The 21,894-nt window shown below is 50.7% G+C and overlaps 1 protein-coding gene across 1 annotated transcript in view; it reads left to right on the forward strand.

Moving 5' to 3' along the window:
* INPP5D (inositol polyphosphate-5-phosphatase D) overlaps window positions 1-21,894 on the forward strand; it is a 115,614-nt gene that overhangs the window by 84,099 nt on the left and 9,621 nt on the right. The window contains exons 12-23 of the mRNA XM_019630143.1: window positions 1,505-1,701; window positions 2,138-2,255; window positions 4,614-4,710; window positions 5,297-5,435; window positions 7,041-7,149; window positions 7,316-7,404; window positions 10,927-11,008; window positions 13,239-13,328; window positions 15,605-15,718; window positions 16,966-17,048; window positions 19,790-19,877; window positions 21,378-21,527. Of these exons, the coding sequence (XP_019485688.1) occupies window positions 1,505-1,701; window positions 2,138-2,255; window positions 4,614-4,710; window positions 5,297-5,435; window positions 7,041-7,149; window positions 7,316-7,404; window positions 10,927-11,008; window positions 13,239-13,328; window positions 15,605-15,718; window positions 16,966-17,048; window positions 19,790-19,877; window positions 21,378-21,527 (1,356 nt within the window). The remainder of the gene's footprint in view (window positions 1-1,504; window positions 1,702-2,137; window positions 2,256-4,613; window positions 4,711-5,296; window positions 5,436-7,040; window positions 7,150-7,315; window positions 7,405-10,926; window positions 11,009-13,238; window positions 13,329-15,604; window positions 15,719-16,965; window positions 17,049-19,789; window positions 19,878-21,377; window positions 21,528-21,894) is intronic.

The following is a 21,894-nucleotide window of genomic DNA, read 5'->3' on the forward strand; positions in this document are numbered from 1 at the left end:
ATATACTTTGTGCTAAATATATGTACTATATACTTATATACCAATATATATTTATATGCTAAATATAAATTATGCTAAGTAATTATTTAGTGTAAGTCTTCAGCTGGCAATGAACAAATAAGTAGACTATCCAATTGAATTTGAATTTCAGGTAGACAGATATTGCATGGGACATACTTATTCTAAAAATTATCCATTGTTTATCTGAAATTTCAATTTAACTGGGCACCTGTCTCCCCCACTGGGTCCCGAGCAAAGTCAGGTCCACTCCCCTCCTGACAGAGCAGATCTGGGTGGAAGTGGGTGAGCAGCAGCCATTCATTGAGGGACAGGGATGATCTGAAGATGAAAACCTAGAGCGCGACTCCTGGCCTGTCGGCTGAGTGGAGGACACGTTAGGCTTCCAGCAGGGAAGTCGAGAGCTCCTGACCCTGATTCGAGAAACTGCCAGCCCTTCCCAGGCTGGCATGCCCAGATAGTCCAGGGCCACAGCGGCACTGCCGTAGTACTCTGGCACATATCCTGGTGTCTTTCGTCCTCCTCTGTCCTCTCCAGTGTTTCTTATTGGACCCTGATCTCACCGGCTCTCACACTCAGGGTGCATGCACGTGGGCACACTGCCCCTTTGCGTTTTCCCCCTGTGAGCTGGAGGTCTAGGTTTGGCTGGGCCTGGTGAAGGCCGTCCTGTTGCACAACTGCAGGGGGTGCCCTTCACACAGAAGACAGTGTGAAGGAGCTGGCTATGCCAGAGCAAGGTGGGAAAGTCTCCCCGGGCAGAGACCACCAGCCCCCCGTGTTTATGTTCCCACCGTGAGCCTTCGGGGAGCAGAACTCAGTGGTGGTCAAAGTTCATCAGTTCTTGGCTGTTTGGCACTTGTGAGCCAAGAAGGTTATGTCTTTGGGGAAAGAGTTTCCTCAACCTTCCAGTGCGTCGAGAGGAGAAATAAATCTTTCATCATTTCCTTACTGAGCTACCTCAGCTCGTTTTTTGAGATGGGAATGGGCGGCTCCCCACACTCCTGTTTCTTTGCCTGACACCCATCCCATCTCTCAGATCTTGGCTGAGATCTCTTTTGCAAGGAAGCCATTGTTGTCTCCAATCGTAAGCTGGAAGCCCTATCCTAAACCTGCCAGCCTACCGGGCCATCTGGCCACCAGAATGTAAATTCCTTAAGGAGTGTATCTCGGTTACACATGTCACCCCAAAGACTAGCCGGTGTTTGACATCTTGTGCAACTGCTTCCAGACACCACGTGGAATCTTCTAGTGTGTCTGGTCTTTGAAACTTAACATTATCTTTGAAAAGAAACGTAACTTACCTCTGACCCTACCTGACACCCGGGGGGATAGTAGTACCTAGTTCTCCATCTAAGGTGTTTTGTTGGGGGGCCTGAATGGTTGTCATGACTGTGTGACTCCCCCCACCCCAATGCTCCCCCCACCTCTGTTTTGAATTCTTCTGATGTACCAATGACTCACTTGGTGTTGGGTTTTGCTGTTGAAGGTAACGCCCCCCCTCCCAAGAAGATCACGTCCTGGTTTCTCTCCAAGGGGCAGGGAAAGACACGGGATGACTCTGCGGATTACATCCCCCACGACATCTACGTGATCGGCACCCAGGAGGACCCCCTGGGAGAGAAGGAGTGGCTGGAGATACTCAGACACTCCCTGCAAGAAATCACCAGCATGACTTTTAAAACGGTGAGCAGCTGGCCAAGGCCCTGGGTGGGATTCCGGGACAGTGGGCTTTGCAAAGCCGGCCAAGCCAAGACTGTCTCAGAGGCAAGGGCAGGCTCGGGCTGTTGGCTCCCAACTTCCAAAGATGCCTAGGTGCTCAGTGGTCCCCCCACTCCCAGGGCCAGAGAGGGACACCTGTATTCAGAAATCGATGGGGCTCTGGGTTTTTTTAAAAACCACTGGGGTCCTTCCTGGCCCCTGTCCTAGATCATCCTTACTTCCTCGAAATTTCATCAGTCCCGGCTTTCACCTTGAAGATACTTTGTCTCATCTGTGGGACGTCCTTAGGAGTCCCCCAAAGTTTAGAGATTACAGATAAGGAACCCCACACCCGGGAGGTGAGGACTGGGGTCAGGCACTACACCCCGATCGAGGGTCACAGCAGTGTCCTCCCCACCAGATTGCCATCCACACCCTCTGGAACATTCGCATCGTGGTGCTGGCCAAGCCGGAGCATGAGAACCGGATCAGTCATATCTGCACCGACAACGTGAAGACGGGCATCGCCAACACGCTGGGTGAGCGGGGCGGGGCCGTCTTCTTCATAGCACACTCCTGCTGACAGGCGCGTCCATCCCGGCCTGGCCAACGGGGACTCCCCCGGATGAAAACCTGAGTCTCATGTCCTGGGATGCCCTCAGTCCTGGGCAAACCGGGTGGCTGTTCCCCCAGCTGAGACTCAGACGGGTCGACACCAGTGCTTCTGGGTACTGGCTGAAAGGCAGGTTCTGACTCAGCAGGTCTGAGGTGGAGCCTGACAGTCTGTGTTCCCAGCAAGCTCCCAGTGGTGTCAATGCTGCTGGGCCACGGGCCCCACCTGAGCGCCAGGGACCTAGGACAGGGACTATAGACTTGCTATGAAGGGCCAGAGAGTAAATACTTGAGGCTTTGCAGGCTGTATGTCACCTCTTGTCCCCGCTGCTGTCACACAAAAGCATACACAGACGCATGGAATGAATGGGAAGGGCTGTTGTGTAAAATTTTATTAACAACACAAGCTATGGGCTCGATTTGGCCACTGGTGTCACTTGCCGACTCCTGGTCTAGGTCAAGACCGACTCAGGTGGGATGAAACGCTGGTATCAGCTGTGAGCCAGTAGGACCAAGCAGGGAGCCTCAAAGAATTGAAACAAGGGTGGAGGGCTGCACGAGTGTGTGAGTGTGAGTCTGTGTGTGGGAGTGTGTGAGTGTGTATGTGAACGCATGTTGTAAGTGCGAGCCTGTGTGGGTGTGTGAACGTGTGCAAGTCTATATATGTGAGTCTGTGAGTGTGTGGGGGGCATGTGTCCCACATGGGCTGTGGGCGGAGGTGAGGGCGAGGCCAGCAGTTCTGGTGGTTTGGAGTGGGGCAGGACAGTCCCAGAGATAACAGGAAATAGAAGGATTGCTGCAATTGAACGTGAAAGTTCTCTCAGCGTTTCTGCTGGCAAACCGCACACGGCCCGTGTCCACATCCACTGGTCCCGCCTTCCTTCCTGTCGCAGTGGCTGCCCTGTTCTGAAGCCCATGCCCTTCTGCTGCTCAGGAACTTCATTGCATCCTTGTTCTACCTCTGCCTGGGCTACCTGCCTGCCCCCACGGGCCCCTCCCCCAGGATGCAGAGCCTATGATCCCCAAGGTCCTTTCGCTCATGCGCCACACAGCCCTATCCAGCCCAGACAGAGTGGGAGCCTGTGGGTTGTTTTAAATTTTCTAGTAGTCACATTACAGAAAGAAACAGGAAACAGGTGAAGTCAATGTTAATAATACATTTTATCAAACCTCGTACATTCAAAACACTACCATTTGAGTAGGTATTCGTAAGGAAAATTATTAGGTAGGCACATTCTGCTTTTCTTACTGAGCCTTATAATTCTGGTGTGTCTTACCCGTACAGCCCGTCTCAGTTTGGACCAGGCACATTTCACGGGCTCAATGCGTACGTATGGTATTGGACCAGGCAGGTTCTCAGAATTCAGCAGGCACCAGCATCCTTAGAGCCGAGGTCTGCAAACTTTCTCTAAAAAGGCAGATAGTAAATATTTTTGGCTTTGCAGGCCATGCCGTCTTTGTCACAGTTACTCAACTCTGTCCCTGGGTGTAGCTGTGTTCCAATAAAATGTTATGTATGAATGGTGAAACTTAAATTTTATATCATTTTCATGTGTCACAAAATATTATTTTTATTCTGTTTAAAAACGTGAAAACCATGTTTAGCTGCCGGTGGGCTAGTGTTTGCCCACCCTGACCTAGAGGACTTGTTAAGCACAGATCACTGTGCTCCACCCCCCAAATTTCTGATTCAGCAGGTCGAGGTTAGGGCCTGAGAACGTGCACTTCCCACAAGTTCCCAGGTGCCGCTGCTGCCGCTGCTGGTCCAGGGAACACGCTTTGAGAACCACTAGTCTAGAATAGTGTAAAGGTGACAGAAAAAGAGGTGGTCTCGGTGTGGGTTTTGGTCTCACCGGGAACCTGGAGTTCGCTGGGTCTGAGGGAGGTCAGTCTGCCCAGCCCCGGCTCCTCCTGAATTTTCCCAAGGCCTCTGGCTGCTTCTCAGTGTCCTGCCTGCTTGGCATGCAGGGTGACTGATAGCCCCTTTGGGGGGAGATGCCAGGATGGGTTCACTGGCAGCCCCCTCCCTGGGCCCTGTGGAGAACACCAAGGCTGCTGGCCATTCGTTCACCCTGTTTTCTTGTCCTAGAAGAATCTCACCTCCTAGTCCCTGGCATCTGTCCCATCTCCCTCCCCAAATGAAGCTGTTTTGCTTTCCTCCTTTGCCTCACTTTCCCACACTTGCTTCTCCCCCTCTTTAGTAAATTACGTTGCCTCACCTTGACTTCCTGCCACTTGACAAGTCTGCCTGATATTCTGACTAGCTTTTTCTCCCTTCCCTTTAGGGAACAAGGGAGCCGTGGGGGTGTCATTCATGTTCAACGGGACCTCCTTGGGGTTTGTCAACAGCCACTTGACGTCTGGAAGCGAAAAGAAACTCAGGTAATGATATTCATTCCTGGGGAGCCTGTATTGGGGCTGTCTGCCCAGGCAGACCTCACAACCCTGACTGAACACCATAATACTGCTTGGCCCTCAGCTAGGACCCTGTCCTGGCTGGGACACTGTCCTGCCTGGGACCCTGTCCTGTGGGCCTCTCAGGGCTTTTTCCATGGTCTCATCAAAGGCAACTGTAGCACAGTGGTGACTCGCATGGATAGATCTTGTCTGAAGGACAGAACAGACATTTCCTCGTGTCATTAACCTAATAGACACCTAAATACCACTCCTTTCTAAAGGGAAAAACCTGATCTGGTGCACCCTTCACCTCAAAACCCGTTTTGCCTATTGGTGGCCCAGTCATGAAGACAGCTATCTAGAATATTCCTGGTTCTGATTGCCTGCAGAGCAGATATTTCTGCTTAAGCCTGAAAGGCCTTTTGCTTCCGGGCCCTGCCCCACCTGCACATGAAGGTGGTTTGCTGCAGCAGTGCCCAGAGATTTGAGTCTTGGGTCCCCCCACACCTCCCTGACTTCCTGCCATGGTGGAATGGGGAACCCTGTGCTAATATGGTTGCTTGGTCATTAGGCGAAACCAAAACTATATGAACATTCTCCGGTTTCTGGCTCTGGGAGACAAGAAACTGAGTCCCTTTAACATCACTCACCGCTTCACTCACCTCTTCTGGCTCGGGGATCTCAACTATCGTGTGGAGCTGCCCACCCGGGTAAGGAGCTGTCCACCTGCAGCTGGGGTGTCCACCTGCGTAAGAAGCTTTCTGCCTGGGGCTGGGCTGCATGGGACAGGGGCTCACTTGAGTTAGCTCAGGGCATAGGGTCATGGAGACACACAGACCGAGCTTAACCAAGGCAGCTACTCCCCATCTGGGACTCAACGCTGCTCCCATCACAGAAGGTTCACCTCTGCTCATGCCTAGTTCCCACCTGTCTGTCCTGGCTGTCCCCTATCATCACCACTCTGGTCCTCCAGCTGGCCAGCAACAGTCCCTCAGCCTGCCAGCCCCAGATCTCAGGAAAGGCTGAAGTCTGAAGAGACCAGATCAATTTTACTCCCCAAATCACAGGTCACAGGCCAGCCTAAGGAAGACATTCTTTAAGTTGGATGCCCACCCTTGGTCCAACAAGCAGCAGTCAGAGGGGCCGTGTGGCACAGACATGACATCAGGGGGGGAGGAGGCGTCCCTGGGAAGAGAGAGTGAACAGGCATGGCCACTGGGCATGTCTAGAGCCAGACACGGTTGTTTTGGGTGCTCCTGGAAGACGGGGCAGGGGCCAGGCGAGGGAGCAGAGCCAAGTTTGTCTGCCCAGGGAACTTAGTGAACAGCCCGCTGTTTCCCCGTGTAACAGGGCTGTTGAATACTCTCGTGCTGCTGTCCTGTGAGCCAGGAGGGAGGATGGCAAAAGCAGATTCACTTTTACAGAGGAGACGGGGCCCTGGGGCACAGATAGGCTAAGGAAACAGCCTTGGGCTGGTTACAGATTGCTGACAGAGCTGGGACTGAACCCAGATCTCCTGACTCCCCTTCCCAAATGTTTTCCAGCTGTCCCCCACCCCTCAGCAGCCTCGGCCTTTCGCTGCCACAGCAGCTCTGCAGATACTGAGGAGCTTAGGGCCTCGTTTGTGCTCACCTTGCCTTCCCGACCACCCCCTCCCACTCAAGAGGCTCCTCAGAGCAATTTTCTGTCTCTCCCTCCTGTTGAGCGTGCAGATGGGACGGGGGTGGACAGGGACCCTTCACAGTCTAAGGGGCTGTCATAGCTGTTCATTCACCAGGAGGTGGCCAAATGCATTGTCCATAGCAGAGGTATAACGGAAGTCTTGGGAGGGAGGACTGCTGGCTTCCAAGGCCAGTGTATCCCATTGATGTCATACTGACTCTCAGGGTCCCAGCCCAGGTCATGGAGGCCCAGTGCCCTCAGATTTGGGGCTGGGGTTTTACATCCTTTCATGGCCTTCCAACAGGCTGTCTCAGTCCCCACAGAGAAAGTGAGAGGGTGAGAGGGACATACCTACCTTCTAAGGAGGTGTGAATTTAAAGACAGTGTGGGGGAAAAAAATGTCCCTCTGCAAATTTAGAACAGCAGAAACGTGTTATCGAGTTGATATTTCACTACTCTTGGAGGATTTCCTCTATAAAATGGTTGCGCTAAGAAGCATTCACCCGGCAGCCCATGAGGGGACTGGGCTCAGTGCAGCATCGGAGGCTCTGGGACCTGGTGCAATGGGCAGCAGGTGGTGACATGCCTCCTTATGTTGGTGAAGGTGGGGGTTGGGGGAGGGAGTCTAGCCAGTGGCCATGTCGTTGCTGCAGGAGGCAGAAACTATTATCCAGAAGATCAGGCAGCAGCAGTACTCGGATCTCCTGTGCCACGACCAGCTGCTTATGGAAAGGAGGGAGCAGAAGGTTTTTCTGCACTTCGGTAAGAACCGCCGTCCTTGTCTCAGGGGCCCTCTCCAGCTGTTGTTCTGCCTCCCGTGCTCCCCCAGTATCCTCACCAGGGGAAGGATTATGCCTGGAGAGGGAAACATGGCCAGATGGGAAACGTGGGGAATGAAAGCTGAAACCGGGGTTGTGTTTGGTTTCAGAGGAGGAAGAAATCACGTTCGCGCCCACCTACCGTTTTGAGAGACTGACTCGGGACAAATACACCTACACTAAGCAGAAAGCTACGGGGGTGAGTCCTCTCCTCAGACAACCTGCCCTGCCCTCTGGCTTACCCCAACCGGCACAACTCGCCCCGCTGTGTCTGTTATCATAAAGGCGAAGAGAGTGACAAAGAGAGAAAGTTAGAAATCACACGTTGATTGTGTCACAGAGCAGAAACCTCTCTTAAGGGCATAGGCTTGTACACTGCAAGGCACTGGACTCATGACTCATGATATTTACCTTCTGTCCAGGTATTCTGAGATGCTGAGAGGATCTAAAGCGTTACTTCCTTAACCGGGTTCTGCAGCTCATTTTAAAAAAACCAAAAAAACGTCCTGTGGTCAAATATATTTGCCAATCTGCTAAGTGAATCATCATCAAACTAGCTTCTTTGCTGCAGGACTTATCAGAGCCTATATGGGTTTGTGTGCATCATAGTTCTCCGTGAGGAAATTCACGTGTTAAACTCAGTTGGTCACAGAATACCAGTTAATATCTTGTGAGGCGACTTGTGTTCCAAAGAACAGTGTTTGGAGAAAGTTACAATAAAGCATTTATTCACTCTTGTTCAACCGATATTTACTGATGACCTGTGACGGGCTGCGCATGCTGCTAGGTGGTGGGAGATTAAAGAGGAGTGAGATGTCTGCCCCCAAGGAGTTCATAGGAGGAAAGACAAGACAAATACTCCACTAACTGAAAGCAGAGCGAGAACACGGTGATGCCAGATGCAGTGCGGAGCAGTCAGACAAGGACATGACCGGTTAGGGCGGGGAAGGATCAGGGGAGGCTTCTTAAAGAGGGGCCATTTGCAGTGCCTTGAAGGACAGCTTGGATTTCAACAAGCAGACATGGCAAGGGGTGAGGGGGGCTGTTCCATTTCTAGTTGAAAGAATTGCTGGGGCTGATGCCGAGGCAGGAAATTCCGGCATCTGTCACCTTCCAGTGGATGGATTCCAGGGAAGCCAGCCCTGTGGTGGGGTCCTGAGGGTCAGAATGCTGGAGTGGTGGGTTTCCCAGGGCCACTAGAAGCCCAGGGAAATGGAGAGTGGTTTAAAATGCTGCTTGAGAGCCTTCTGGGCATTACCTGGGCTCAGGCAAGTGGAGAACTGGAGGTGGAAGAGAAAGGCCAAGTGTTGGGGAGATGCCATAACAGAGCAGGACTTACGGGGGGGGGGGAGAGGAGGACCCAAGACCCATGGCTGCTGCCATGAATGAGGCTGAGACTCCAGGGCAGGGAACCTTGTAGGGTGTCCACTGGCTGCTGTGTGGCTGGGCCATCTGCTTTAAAGGCACTGTCAGGGCAGGTCTATGGGGACACATTTGGGAGTGGTGAAAGGGTGGTTCCGTGTGACTTGAGTATAAGGAGGAACAGACAGACTAGGGCCTAAAATGGGAGAGGGGGAGGTCCTAGATGCCAGGTTAAGGTTTTATCCTTTTTGATGGGCACCAGGAAGCCAATGACAGTTCTGCAGAGGAGCTGACAGTGTCAGCGATGCATAGAGGAGATTAGTTTGCCTAAGTATAAAGGATGAGGGTGACACTGGGGACCAATGAGGAGGTAAGTGTAGTGATTTTAGCTGAGAAGTAGCTAGGGTCTGTATCAGGGAGGAGCTGGACAATGAAACTGAAAGAAAAGGAGAAAAGCAGGCTATATTGGTAGATCTGATTGCTATTAATAAAAACTGGAAAATTGGAAGACAGAGCTCGCTGAGAGGGGGGAAAATAGAGCTGAGCTTGTTTTCAGACTTATTGCATAATATTAGTGGAAAATCTCAGAAAACACCCAGAAGGCAGCTGAAAATACTAGATTGGTGCTAAAGAGAGACACCAGGGCTGGGTCACAGATTTGGTAGTTTTCCATACAGAGAAGACAAGCCGTGAGTGGAAGATGAGAGGAGAACTATGAACAGATTTGGGGGTCGTCTACATTCAGAAATGAGAGGAAGAAGCAGAGATAACAAAGGAGCAAGAAAAAGAGTAGCTCTCAGGGGCAGCTAATGCTGAGGACTGAGAACTGCAAGGTAAAGAAGCATCAATTTCTCTGCATTTGGGAAACTGCACATACACCTACCCCATGAGTCAGCAATCCCACTTTGGTGTACACCTAGGAGAAATCAGTACATTGGTTCACCAAAAGACAGAAGAATGTTTATGGCAGCTTTGTTTACCATGTCCAGAACCTGAAAACAATCCTACTTCCGTCAACAGTAGAATAGATAAATGTGGTATATGCCACAATAATAATATAAAAGAACTTCTACAAGCAACAACATGGGTGTACGAAGCCAGACACAAAAGAATAGACAGTTGACCTTTGAACAATGTAGGGGTTAGGTGTGCTGACCCCCCATGCAATCAAAAATCCACGTATAACTTTTGACTCCCCCAAAACTTAACTAGTAATAGCCTACCGTTGACCAGAAATCTTTCTGGTAACAAATAGTTGATTAACATATATTTTGTGTTATATGTATTATGTACTATAGTCTTGCAATAAAGTAAGCTAGAGAAAAGAAAATGTTATTAAGGAAATTATAAGGAAGAGAAAATACATTTACAGTAGTATATATACTTATTGAAAAAAAAATCCATGTGTAAGTAGACCCATGCAGTTCAAACCTGTGTTGTTCTAAGGGTCAGCTGTGTACTGAATGAGTCCATTTAAAAGTTCAGGAGGAGGCAAAATTGATCAATGGAGACATTAGTCACAATAGTGTCCACCTCTAGGAGGTGGTAGAATTGACACAGAAGGGACCTGGAGGAAACCTCGGGATGACAGAAAATCTCTGTTTCTTGATCTGGGTAGTGGTTAAATGGGTGTATACAAATATAAAAATTCTTCAAGCTATACACTTGAGATTAGTACAGTTTACTGTATGTAAGTTGTATCTTAAGTGTAAAAAAAAATGTAAATGGGGAGCCCAAAAGTAGAGGCAAGGAAAATAAAACATTCTTGAAAGAAAATTGGTAAAAAGGTGTTTGAATGATGGGATGGGTGGGTGGATGGATGGATGAGCAGGTGAGTAGCTGAAAGCGTGAGTGGGTGGGTGGAGGGCCGGACAGGTTGGTGGATGAATAAGTAGATGGATGGGTGGATGGATGGATAAGTAGATAGATGGATTGGTGGGTAAATGGGTTGGCAGGGGTAACCATGGCTGGAGTGTGTTATTAAAGTAAGCAGCGGGAGAATATAAGCAGAAACTGGGTGAAAATACAGGTAGAAAGATTCATCTGATTCAGAAAAAAAGTAAGAGAATATAAAAATACAAGAGATTCTTAAGTGGTGAGAAGGATAGGTAAGGCAGCACAGCCAGGTGACCCAGCCTGGTTATAAAGCAGGAGTCCAGGATGTCTGAAAGTGTGGGGCATGGTGGTGGGGTTGGGACTTGAGGCAAGCGAATAGGTTTAGAGTCACCAATTGGGGAAAGTCTATAAAGAACCAACAGCAGATGAATTCAAGGATTACCGAGGCCACGAGCTAATCTTTTACTGGTATACTTTTAAAAAGGAACAGGCGGTTAACAAAGTGTGTGACTTTGATTTGCAGATGAAGTACAACTTGCCCTCCTGGTGTGACCGAGTCCTCTGGAAGTCTTACCCGCTGGTGCATGTGGTGTGTCAGTCCTATGGTGAGTGGCATGTTGGGAGGTTTGATCTCCCTAAACTAAAGGGCTTTAGTCTGTCCATCTGTAAAATGGGATAGCTCCCTGCGGCCCTCGTCAGGTGACCTGAAGGAGTGGATGCATCCTCTCCTGTCTTAGGCAGCAATGTATCTCCCAGTTTGGGAAACGTCTGAATTATGGAGCACTTTTAAAAAGAAATCCAGATTTAATTCTTTCAAAAAGAGCATCTTGAGTTTGAACCATATAGAAGTGGTGTTTTCTTGGGTCAAAAAAGAGTCAAATATTAGAAATTCACATGGTTTCACCTTATATATATTGTAAGTACACACACATGTATTTGGGGAGATTTAAAGGTAAATTGAGTTAAATTGATGAAAAAGGCATGATATGCAATATTAAAATAAATAATTATGGAAAAGTTGTCAAAGCAACTAAATAATTGTTGACCCTGGCAGTGTAAGATATGCTGAAGGAATTCTTAACGGCTTGGGTGCTTACGCTTAGAACCTACTTGGTAGTTCTCATTGTTTGGAACCATTCTGATCTGTGTATTTAAAAATTCACACAGCAGAATTACTTGGAACAATTTACCAGCTAAGATTTGCTGTATTATTTTTAAAACATTGCTAATTTCCAGATAATGACATCCAACAGAGGGCCATGCTTGCCCCAGCAGGCTCCTTATGTGACCAAGTACAGGCCAGGGCCCCTGACAGGCTGCTCATGACCCCAAGCCTGTCCCACATCTGAGGCCTCCAGCTCAGGGTGGAGGTTCTTGCTGCTGCCTGAGGCCACCTTTGTGACTTCCAACCTCTCTCGGATCGACACATCCCCACATCGAGTCAGGTCCCATAAAGTTGGACTTATTTTCATAGCTTTCCATCGTGCCTGGTTCCTGCTGCCCCGAGGGGCCAGAGCCACTGCCCAGGGGTAGCTTAAGGCATGCAGCCTGCACTCCCCTAGCCCCTGAGCCATCTCACAGAAGTGACTTCACCTGACAAACTACACACACCTTTAGATATGCGGAAAGGCAGCCCACCCCCAGAGCCAGAGCCAAAGAATCGTTCCACCTTCAGAACCTACAAAGGCCCCTATTCCACTCTCTGCCTGCAGCCCCTCACTTGTATATTACCTCCTCAGCCCCTCCACACCTGAGCACTCAGGGCCCGTGACTCCTTCCTGGCCTGGACACTACAGCCATCACACCAGCCCGCTCAGCAGCACCTTTCTGTCCCACAACCTGCAACTCCTGCCAATTCTTATCCGTACGAAGAGCCCACCATCTGCCTTCTTCAGCCAGCTCTGAAGAGAGTCAGGAGAAAGTGGTGGCTCGTAGTCTGGAGAGGGCTTGTAGCATCACCACTTTTGAACCTAAACTTGGCGTTTATGATGGCTCCATAGTAGAGGTTTTTAGGACAAAGGAAGGAGATGGGTCTGGAAGTGGCTTTGAGGAGCAAGAGGACACACCTTTACTCCATTCCCTCCTTTTCCTGTGCTGTTTCTCCTTTGTCCATTAATGGTTGGTGTGTCCTGGAGTCTCCCCCTCATCTCACATCCTTCATGTCTCCCCTGTGGGGCCCAAGCGTCCTCAAGGCTCTGCTTCCCCCTAACCTCAGGACTCCAAACCTAGAGATAAATCTCCAGCCCTGATTACCCGGCCAGACATCGCCACGTGCCTACATCACAAGCACTTAGAACTCAGTATTTCTAGAACTGTGTTCATTCTTTGACCCCCTCCACACGTGCTCTGCTGCCTTCCCTTCTTGTCCAAACCCGAAGCTCCTTGAAAGAGTTGTCTACCCTCAATGTCTACACTTGATCACCTTTTATTGATCAATCCTGTGACTCAATCCCATGAGTCATTATGGGGGAAGGTTCCATCTCTCTCACTGATGAACTCAGTAACCTTAAATCCCCATCTCATCCATGCAACAAAGTACTTAGACCAGAAAAATCTCTATAGTTCACACTCCATGATATGTTTAAAAAGTTGTGAGTCTTTAGGAAAAAACAGCACAGGTACATTTCAGCAGTGGAGGAAAGAGAGTGTGTTACATGCTTTTCACTGAGCCTTCTGGGTGTGGTGGTGGGAGGTCAGTGGGACAATAAGTGCAAAACCATGAAACTCCTGGAGGCTTCCATAAGTGTGAGTTGATTTCTGCCGTGGGTTTGCCATCATTGGCTCAACCAGAAGCGTTTATCTTCTCTGCTCAGAAATGCCTTCTCTCTCCCACAGGCAGCACCAGTGATATCATGACAAGTGACCATAGCCCTGTTTTTGCCACATTTGAGGCAGGAGTCACCTCCCAGTTTGTCCCCAAGAATGGTAAGTGGTAGGCAGTGTCCGTCCCTCCATTCTCCACAAAGACAGGAGGCCGTGGGCACTTGTCTTCTGGTTGCGGCCATCAGTTGTCTGCGTTAGATGAAAGCTCATCCTCCAGTAAGTCCACAGCCTGTCGATCAGGTCTCTTCATGTCCACGTCACATCATGGTTGCAGCCCAGAGCATTTTCTTGCTCTTTGGCAAACGTGTCAGCTTGTTAAGCCTCAGTTTTAATATAGTCTTTAAAATGAGTAAATGAGTGTCTTCCAAGGTGTGGCTCCTCTGCCACCAAAGATGATTCTGGGAGGGACCTGGATGACCATTTATCTGTAATGCATTTATTTTCATATGTTTTAAATTTGTCTCTTCTGTGTAAGGCAAGAAACACTGATTTTCCATTCAGTCTTGTGATAGGCCTTCTTATTTAAATATGTTTATTTAAGTGTGAAAAGTGAGCCTATTTAAAGAAAAATATTAAGTCAGTATTGGTGCAGGTAACGTGGTAGGCAGACATGGTAAAAATGTGAAGATGGGATGTGGATGACTGAGTTAGGGGAAATGCTAGCATAAATAATAATACTTAGGTATGCAGGTAATTTTTCAAATGATCCAGCTCAGCACTAGCCGCCAGGCCACCTTGTCCCAGCAGGGGCCTGGTATTCTCTATGGCATGTCCAGCCCTAGGCCTGGGCCACCAGGGAGCCATGTTGTCACCTTCTCTGCCCACTCCCACCCTCACTTCTGTGGTCAGCAGACAGTCCAGGCTCCTTTATGAGGCTGAGTGGGGGTCCCAATACAGGTTGGAAAAGCCTGTATCGTTTTGTGTCGTTGGCTCTGTCATAGATGTAGGTGAGGCTAGAACAGTCTTCCTGGGACACATTTCCATGCTGTTGGGTCTAACATCCATGGTCCCAGGAGTATGACCTTCCCTCTCCATGCAGTCATGACCCACCATCCTGTCTCCTTCCTAGTTCTGGCCACTGTGCCTTTCCAGAACCTTCCACGTCTTCCCCAGCTCCCAGCCATCTCCCCTTTCTCTGAGTTTCTGCAGCATTGATGGGTGGCCCATGCCATCACACCCTCCATGGGGACCCTCATCACATCCTCAGGGTTGAACTTGCCTTCCCTCCACTGGGACTGGGCCCACACGGGATGCTCACAGACACCGATGACCTGGATTAAGTGTTGGTTGAACGTCTCCCTAAGCAGAGCCTGGCCTAGGAGCTGTGGGGCTTAAAAGGAGAGAGGAAAGCTAAGTGAAATAAGCCAGACAAAAAACAAGTATTGTATAGTATCACTTATATGTGGAATCTTTAAAAAAAAAAAAGATTTTATAAAAACAGAATAGAATGGGGGTTGCCAGGAACTGGGGAGTAGGGGCAATGAGGAGATACAGGTGAAAGGGTAGAAACTTTCATTTATACGATGAGTAAGTTCTGGGGCTCTAATATTCAGCGGGCAACCATAAGTAATAGTACAGTATTGTATACTTGAAATTTGGTGAGTACATCTTAAGTATTCTCACCACACCAAAAAAAACCCCAACACCCACTTAACTATGGTGATTATTTCACAATGTGTATGTACACGTATATCAAATCATTATGTTGTACCCTTTAAATATATACAATTATATTTGTCAGTTAGTCCTCAATATAGCTGGAAAAGAAGAATGGAAAGAAGGAAGGATGGGAAGGATAGAGGAAGAGGATGTCTGTCCTTGCTCTCAGGTGGCTCAGAATTTATATGGAAGAACAGAATACCTATTCAAAGCCAGCCTAAGGATGCTTGCAAAAAGCGTCATCTAAATGAGTAGTGTTACGCACAAGCTGAGCGTGAATGTGCAGAAGGGGCATGGAGTAAGGAGGGGAGATAACTGCGTGAGAGGGAAAAGTAGGTGTCCCTCACGACCTGAGCTTAGAAATGAGATGGATCTGGGTATCGAGCAGCTGAGCCATTATACAAGCTCTCTGCCGGAACTAATGGGGAGACAGAGGCAGTGAGCTTAAGGGTGTTGTCCGGGGCCACACAGCTCTGAGAGCAGCTCTTGACCCTGGAATTCTCTGCTCTTCCTGCTCTGCTCCCCACCAGCTTGTGATTTGTCAGAGAGACTGCTACCGTAGTGGAGATTTGCTTAGTGGGATTTCAGGGGAAACCTCCTTCCCCCGGACTCTCACCTTCCCTGGACCCCAAGAAGGAGCTTGGTGTTAGGGGGCTTATTAGAAATGCTCCACCTCTAGGCACACTGTGGAACCGAATCTCTGGTCTCACCTGTTTCAGGCCCCGGCACTGTCGACAGCCAAGGGCAGATCGAGTTTCTCCAATGCTACGCCACCCTGAAGACCAAGTCGCAGACTAAATTCTACTTGGAGTTCCACTCGAGCTGCTTGGAGAGTAAGTGGCTGTTCAACTTCCATTTTGGTTGGCGCAGGCAAGACTTCCTCCTCCGAATGCCTTTTCGCTGATGGTGCTTTGCCCCGTCCCTCCTCTCTTGGAAGGACTCATGGATGGGCCTCAAGGGGCAGGGGCAGAGAAGTGGGCTGGGCTGCAAGTGGAGGGTCCAAGGGGACACCCAATTATGGTGCACTGACCCCGGGCCCCTTGTCGGCGACTGGGCAGTTGGATCCTCTCCTTGCTCCTCAGGGCAGAGTGTAGCCCAGTTGAGGGTACCTCCAAGCTGGGGCTCTGACTTAGCCAGAGGGTGCTGGGTGAAGTTCCACAGCTTCTGGAGGCCAGAGCCAGGCCCTGGGCAGCTGCTGGTGGCCACCTGATCTTCCCCGGGGTCCTCTGCTCTTTCCTACACCCCAGGCATCTTTCCAAGGTGGTCTGGAGTATCTGAGAGCAAGCTCGAGATGGGTGGCCTCCCTTCAGCCAGCGGCGGTTAACAGAAACATGTTTAGGAAACACTCTTTCTAGGTGACACTTGTAGGCATATTGTCTAAAGCTGTTCCATGGTGAGATCTGCAAGGTTTCTAGCTCCCCTCGCTGAGATGGCCTGGGTAGCGGTGGTGGTAGCGGGGCCAGAACCAGCTCCACTAGAGGAGGTGACGGGATGACGGGTGCTTCCAGAAACAGGGAAGATGTGTGCCAACAGCTACATTGCCGCCCCACTCCCTTCCTTTGCCAACTCACTAGGGCTTAGTCCTGGTGACAGACCTGCCTTCTTCACAAAGGTCCCAGTTCGCCAAGCAGGGGCAAAGCACTTCCAAAAATGATGAGGATTTTTTATGTGGGCGTTTTTAATAAACTATCAAGACATTTGCATACATTTCTATGGAAACAGCATATTAGGGAGCTTAAATTAGCATTTCAAAAGGTTGCTATCTTGAGTGGCGTGGGAGAGCTGTCATGTTTCCTAATTTCCTTGCCTGCAAAGTGATGGTTTCTTTGTTGCCCGGTTTGTTGCAAAGAGGAGCCGAAAAGGAGGGGAGTCTCTGATTTTCCCCAAAATAACTAGACTGTGTTGGCAAATGACCATCCCCTACCCCAAAACAGAATCCCCATTAAGCCTGACTCCCAAACGATGCTGTGATCCCTGCAGAGTTAAGAGGCAGGAGAGCATCTTCACTGGCCTGGGTGGGAATCTTTTCTGCCTGGTTCTTGTTCATTCTCTGAAAACCAGCCTTCTGATCCTCTGACAGGTTTTGTCAAGAGTCAGGAAGGAGAAAATGAAGAAGGAAGTGAAGGCGAGCTGGTGGTGAAGTTTGGTGAGACCCTTCCAAAGGTAATTTAAGAACAAAATGTCCCCAGGGAAGGTTTTGCTGTCACCCAGCCAGCAGTGCTGGGCAGTGGCAGCGCCCCAGCGGGGCCTCACCAGAGGGAGTGGGCACCCCAGGGGCCAAATGCAGAAGAGACTACCGCAGTCCTGTCCACCTGTAGCGCCAGCTCTCTTTCAAGGCGATTTTAAGGCACACTTTCGGTGGTGGTTAAACAGGGGCCTGTGCCTAGTGACCCCAATATTTCTAAATGTATTTCACTTCCCATAATGGATTATGGAAGGGATCTAGAGGTCGCCTCGCCTGACCACATGACTTTACAAAGAAGGAAACTGAGGCAGATCCCAGAAAGGTTTGTTCATAGTCATTGGCTATGGTGATGGACCCAGGACCCATGCCCCAAGGCCCCGGTTCCCCAGGAGCGCCCCTTCACCTGCTCAGCCCCCACCCAGAGGATCAAGTGAAGGAGTAGAGAGGATGCTGTTGGCTCCCACACATACACACTGAATGCAGGGAGAGCTTGATGTGGCCGTGGTCCACGCGAGCAGGGAGTAGAAGTGAAAATATGAAGGAAAACCTTGGTGGGAACACATTCGTCTTTATTGCAGAAAAAATGGTTTTCGACCTGGGACCCAGGACTGCTTTTGTGATGTTAAATTGATGTGTCAGGATGTCCACAGTGGACAGTGAACAGTGGAATAGAACCCCTTTTCCTTGTCACATAACAAGGGAAGGGTACAGAGAGAGGGAGGGAATACAAGGCTGAGAAAACCTATCGCATAGGGTGGGGTTCAGGGGCTCTCCTGGAAGGTTCCCGGCGATACCCGAGATGAGTTTTAAAGGAGGGCTTTAAGCAGGTGAAGGGAGCCATCCTCTCTTAAAGCTGGGGGGGGATGTGGGCAGACTTCAGCGGGCTGGGCTACCCACGCTGGTGTTAACTGTTGATTGGAACCAACTCTTGGGACACACACATGAAGGGCATACCATTTCTGGAGCCGAGGGCTGTTTTCAGGCACCTGAATCCTGGTGGCTCGGTTCCAAGGCGACATCCCACCTTACCCACCTATGTCACCCTCCTGCCCCTCCTCCCGGGCTGCTCCCATATCACACCTCAAAGGCTATTTCCTCCTTCGGTCAAGTGGGGGAAAGATACCAGCATCCCAGTCCCTGTAGCACCCCTGTCCTGTTCAGGGACCTCTGGGGCATACCTGTCCCCACAACCTAACCGCTGCCAAGACCTGCCCCTGTCCCCTCCTCTACCCACTGCCACTTTCCAGGGGTCGCCATCCCTCCTGTCATCTTGCCGAGGTGTCCTGAAGCCTGATGGATCTTTCTGAAATGCCCATCTGATCCCGGCATACCCCTGTTTATCCAGTCACTCCTTGCTGTCGCCTGGGATGAGCCCAAGGTCCTTGGCACGCATGGCTCCCAGCTCCTCCTCGCCCTCCAGCCTCATCAGTTCCTACAGCACCTCGGGGTTTGACTCCCTCCTGCTCCCTCACCCGCCACCCACCTCTGTCACCGCCTCCTCCCTCTTCAGCCTCTAAAACCTCTTTGAGGCACCCTGACAGAGGCTCCCTGCAGCCACCACCATCATGGTGAGCGTGTTCCCCACAGACATTCCTTGTTCAGATATCAGCCACCTCACTCCCACTGCTCTGGGAGAGAGGGGGTCTTCCTGCATCCACAGCACCACGGTGCCAGGTCTATCTCTGAACCAGCCAACATTATGTCAGTGAACGGAGTGGTTGGCTGACGTGGCTCCGGAACCCCAGAATGCCCCAGAGCACCCACTGCGATTTCCAGTCATTTGTTCTGGAACTTTCTGCATGGATATAGAGTCCACCCTGTTGGTCAACATGGCTCCAGGCCTGCACCAGGGGTCTCTCAGTATCTGTGGGTAGGAAGGAAGGGGACAGCCTGGAGTGGCGTGTGGCCTTACTAGGCCCTTCTGTGCTGGCATCAGTGTGAGGAACAGCCTTAAGTTGTTCAAAGGTCACAAATTTAGCCAGCACAAGGGAGCTAGTGCATGCATTAAGCTCCCCCCGTGCTTGCATGGACTCGGCCTTCACTGGTGGGCTTTGGGTTTACCCTGTGTGCAAAGCCTGACACAAACATGCCCCGAACCAGACCAGCAGGGCAGCCCGGAGCCAGCCACACCTTGTCCCCACAGGAAGTCAGGGCTGTGCCTGTCATTCACTGAGCCACCCTCCAGCACCCGCAGGACACTTCAGGCCCACTTCTGCTGGTGGACACAGGTGTCCCCTTGCCCAGATGGAGGGCAGCCTTGTGGTGCCACCTTCAGTGCAGCCTTGGTCCTGGGAGGGGGCTGAGGAGAGAACTGCATTCTGCTGGGGGAGACTGGGGTGGGAGTGGGGTGCATTCAGACCTGGTTCCTGGTCCCGTTAATCATGCGCATATCAGCCTGGCTCACTGCCCAGGATCCTGGGGGTTGCAAAGGAGGAGAAGTGGGTAGGACACATGTGAACTCAGGCCCTCTGCTGGGGCCTGGAGCGCAGGGCGATGGGGTGAGGGACAGGAAAGAAAGCTAACCCCATCTTGCTGAGTCGGGTGTACATAGGGGTCCCTTCCTGCTCTCTGGGCATGAAAATGAAAAGCAGAAATTTACTTTTGTTTAATTATAACGTCTACAGGCCTGTTTTCTCCAGCATTCCCCTCAGCTGCACTGGGGACCCTCACCCTCCTGCCCCCGACTTGTCAGCTCTAACCCCATGCCTTCTCTTTGCAGCTGAAGCCCATTATCTCCGACCCCGAGTACCTGCTGGACCAGCACATCCTGATCAGCATTAAGTCCTCCGACAGTGACGAATCCTACGGTAAGGGTCCCAGGGCAGTGCTGCAGGCAGCACACCTGCTGGTAGCTGGTAGCCTCTGAGGTAAGGGAGGCGGTGGCATCTCCATCACAGAAAGCCCACCTGCCGCTCCTTTCTCCATCCCAGAGCTGCCAGGGTGACCATTACTGGTGAGTCATCCTTCCCACCCCATCAGGCTTCTGGGAGGAGGGGCCAGCAGCCACAGGCCCTCCCGTTCGCTGTGGAGCCTTTCCTGTGTCAAATTCCGTGCCAGGTGCTTTGCAGGCATGTTTTAAATTCTCACAAGATCTTATGAAGTGGATACTATCTCCCAAGTAGTCAATGAGTAAACTGAGGCTCAGAGAGGTTCAGTGACTTGCCCAAGTCACACAGGTAGGAACTGGCTGAGTGCTTATTCGAACCCAGGTCTTCCCAGCATTGCTCAGTGCTCAGGCCTGTGTCCCCACCACTGTCCCACTAGAGAGAGGCCATCTTCTGTAACATGCCCAATGTCAGTCCACGCTTGCACTTGGTACATTCAGTGTGGCTAGAGCGTGGAGGGAAAGGGGCCGGTAGCCGGGAGAGGCTGGAGGCAGGAGGCAGATCCCTACAGGCAGCTCCCTACAAGCCAGGCTCGGGGTAAATACCTGATCCTGGGGCAGGAGGGAGCCATTGAGGAGTCAAGCAAGACAGTAATGTGATCAGCTTTCCATCTTAAAAATATGTTTGCGATGATCAATATGGAGATGAGGGGGCCAAGTAGCATGAAAGTAGTGACAGTAAAAATAGGATAAAACTGAGAGGTGTCGAGAAGGGACATGGGACTTGGGGGGACGCAGGGAGTTGGGGATGGCCCTGCACTTCTGGTTTGGGTAGCTGAGTAGAGTTTCTGGCTCCATATCTGGGTCAGCTGTGGTGAGGAGCAGGTCCGGGGGGCTGACAAGGCACAGCCTGAGGGTCCTAGGAGAGCCAGAGGCTGTGACGTTGGGGACACCAGCAGAGTTGGGTTGAGAAGAGGGCATGGTTGTGATAGCAAAGGTGGCCAAGAGGCCCAACAAAATGAAGAAAGAACAGTGTCTCTTACAAAGAGTGACTTGGGGGCCATCTATGAACTTGGTGAGACAGTGTTTGCTTTTTTTCTGTGTGTTGAAGTTTTATACTTTTATATCCTCTTATCTGTCCATCCGATTGTGTCATTTCTTACATAGCTTCAAACCTTGGGAAGTTGTCATCCCCTCCAGCCATCAGACTACTGTTTAATTCTGTTTTGCTACTGGATTTTCTATGATTTAATGCTTTTTACATCGACTAATCTACGTGGAGTTCCTTTGCTGTAAATTTTAAAATGGTTTCCCACGTTGCTGAAGAGTTGTTCTGAAAGGTTCATTTGATGGTCCCTGCCTCAGCCGTTGTTTGAAGGACCATCTTCGAGCAGTAGAGTGAAATCTCCAGGGGGACTTCGCGGTGTCTCTCCTGTGAAATGGCGGGGTCTTGACATGTGTGCTGTCCCCTCCATCTCCCCAGGTGAGGGCTGCATCGCTCTACGGTTAGAGGCCACGGAAACTCTGCTCCCCATCTACACGCCTCTCACCCACCACGGAGAGATGATGGGTCACTTCCGGGGGGAGATCAAGCTGCAGACCTCCCAGGGCAAGACCAGGGAGAAGCTCTACGGTAAGTGGCCATGACACCCCTTCCCCCCATGGGCTCCCCGCTCCCAGCCGTACCCTTTTCAGCGCCGTGGGGTTAGGGATAGCAGTCGCTGAATATTCTGAGCACCAGGTATCAACCTTGTTTGGTAGATGGGGAAACTGAGGCACAGAGAGGTTACGCGATTGGCTGAAGGTCATATCCCTATTAAGCAGCTAGCCCAAGGTGAAAGTGCAGGTTCACCCAGTGCTCAGCTGGAATCCGTAAACGTGATGGGGCCCTGCCTGTCACATGAACCGTGAGATAGCAGACCTCGCTGCTTGTGGGCGGTCTGACACCGCCTGCTCCTGGGCAGGCACTGGCCATCAGAGCTGCTGCCTCCCAGGCTGTG

Source organism: Hipposideros armiger, unplaced genomic scaffold, assembly GCF_001890085.2.
Source record: "Hipposideros armiger isolate ML-2016 unplaced genomic scaffold, ASM189008v1 scaffold_17, whole genome shotgun sequence".
NCBI lineage: Eukaryota > Metazoa > Chordata > Mammalia > Chiroptera > Hipposideridae > Hipposideros > Hipposideros armiger.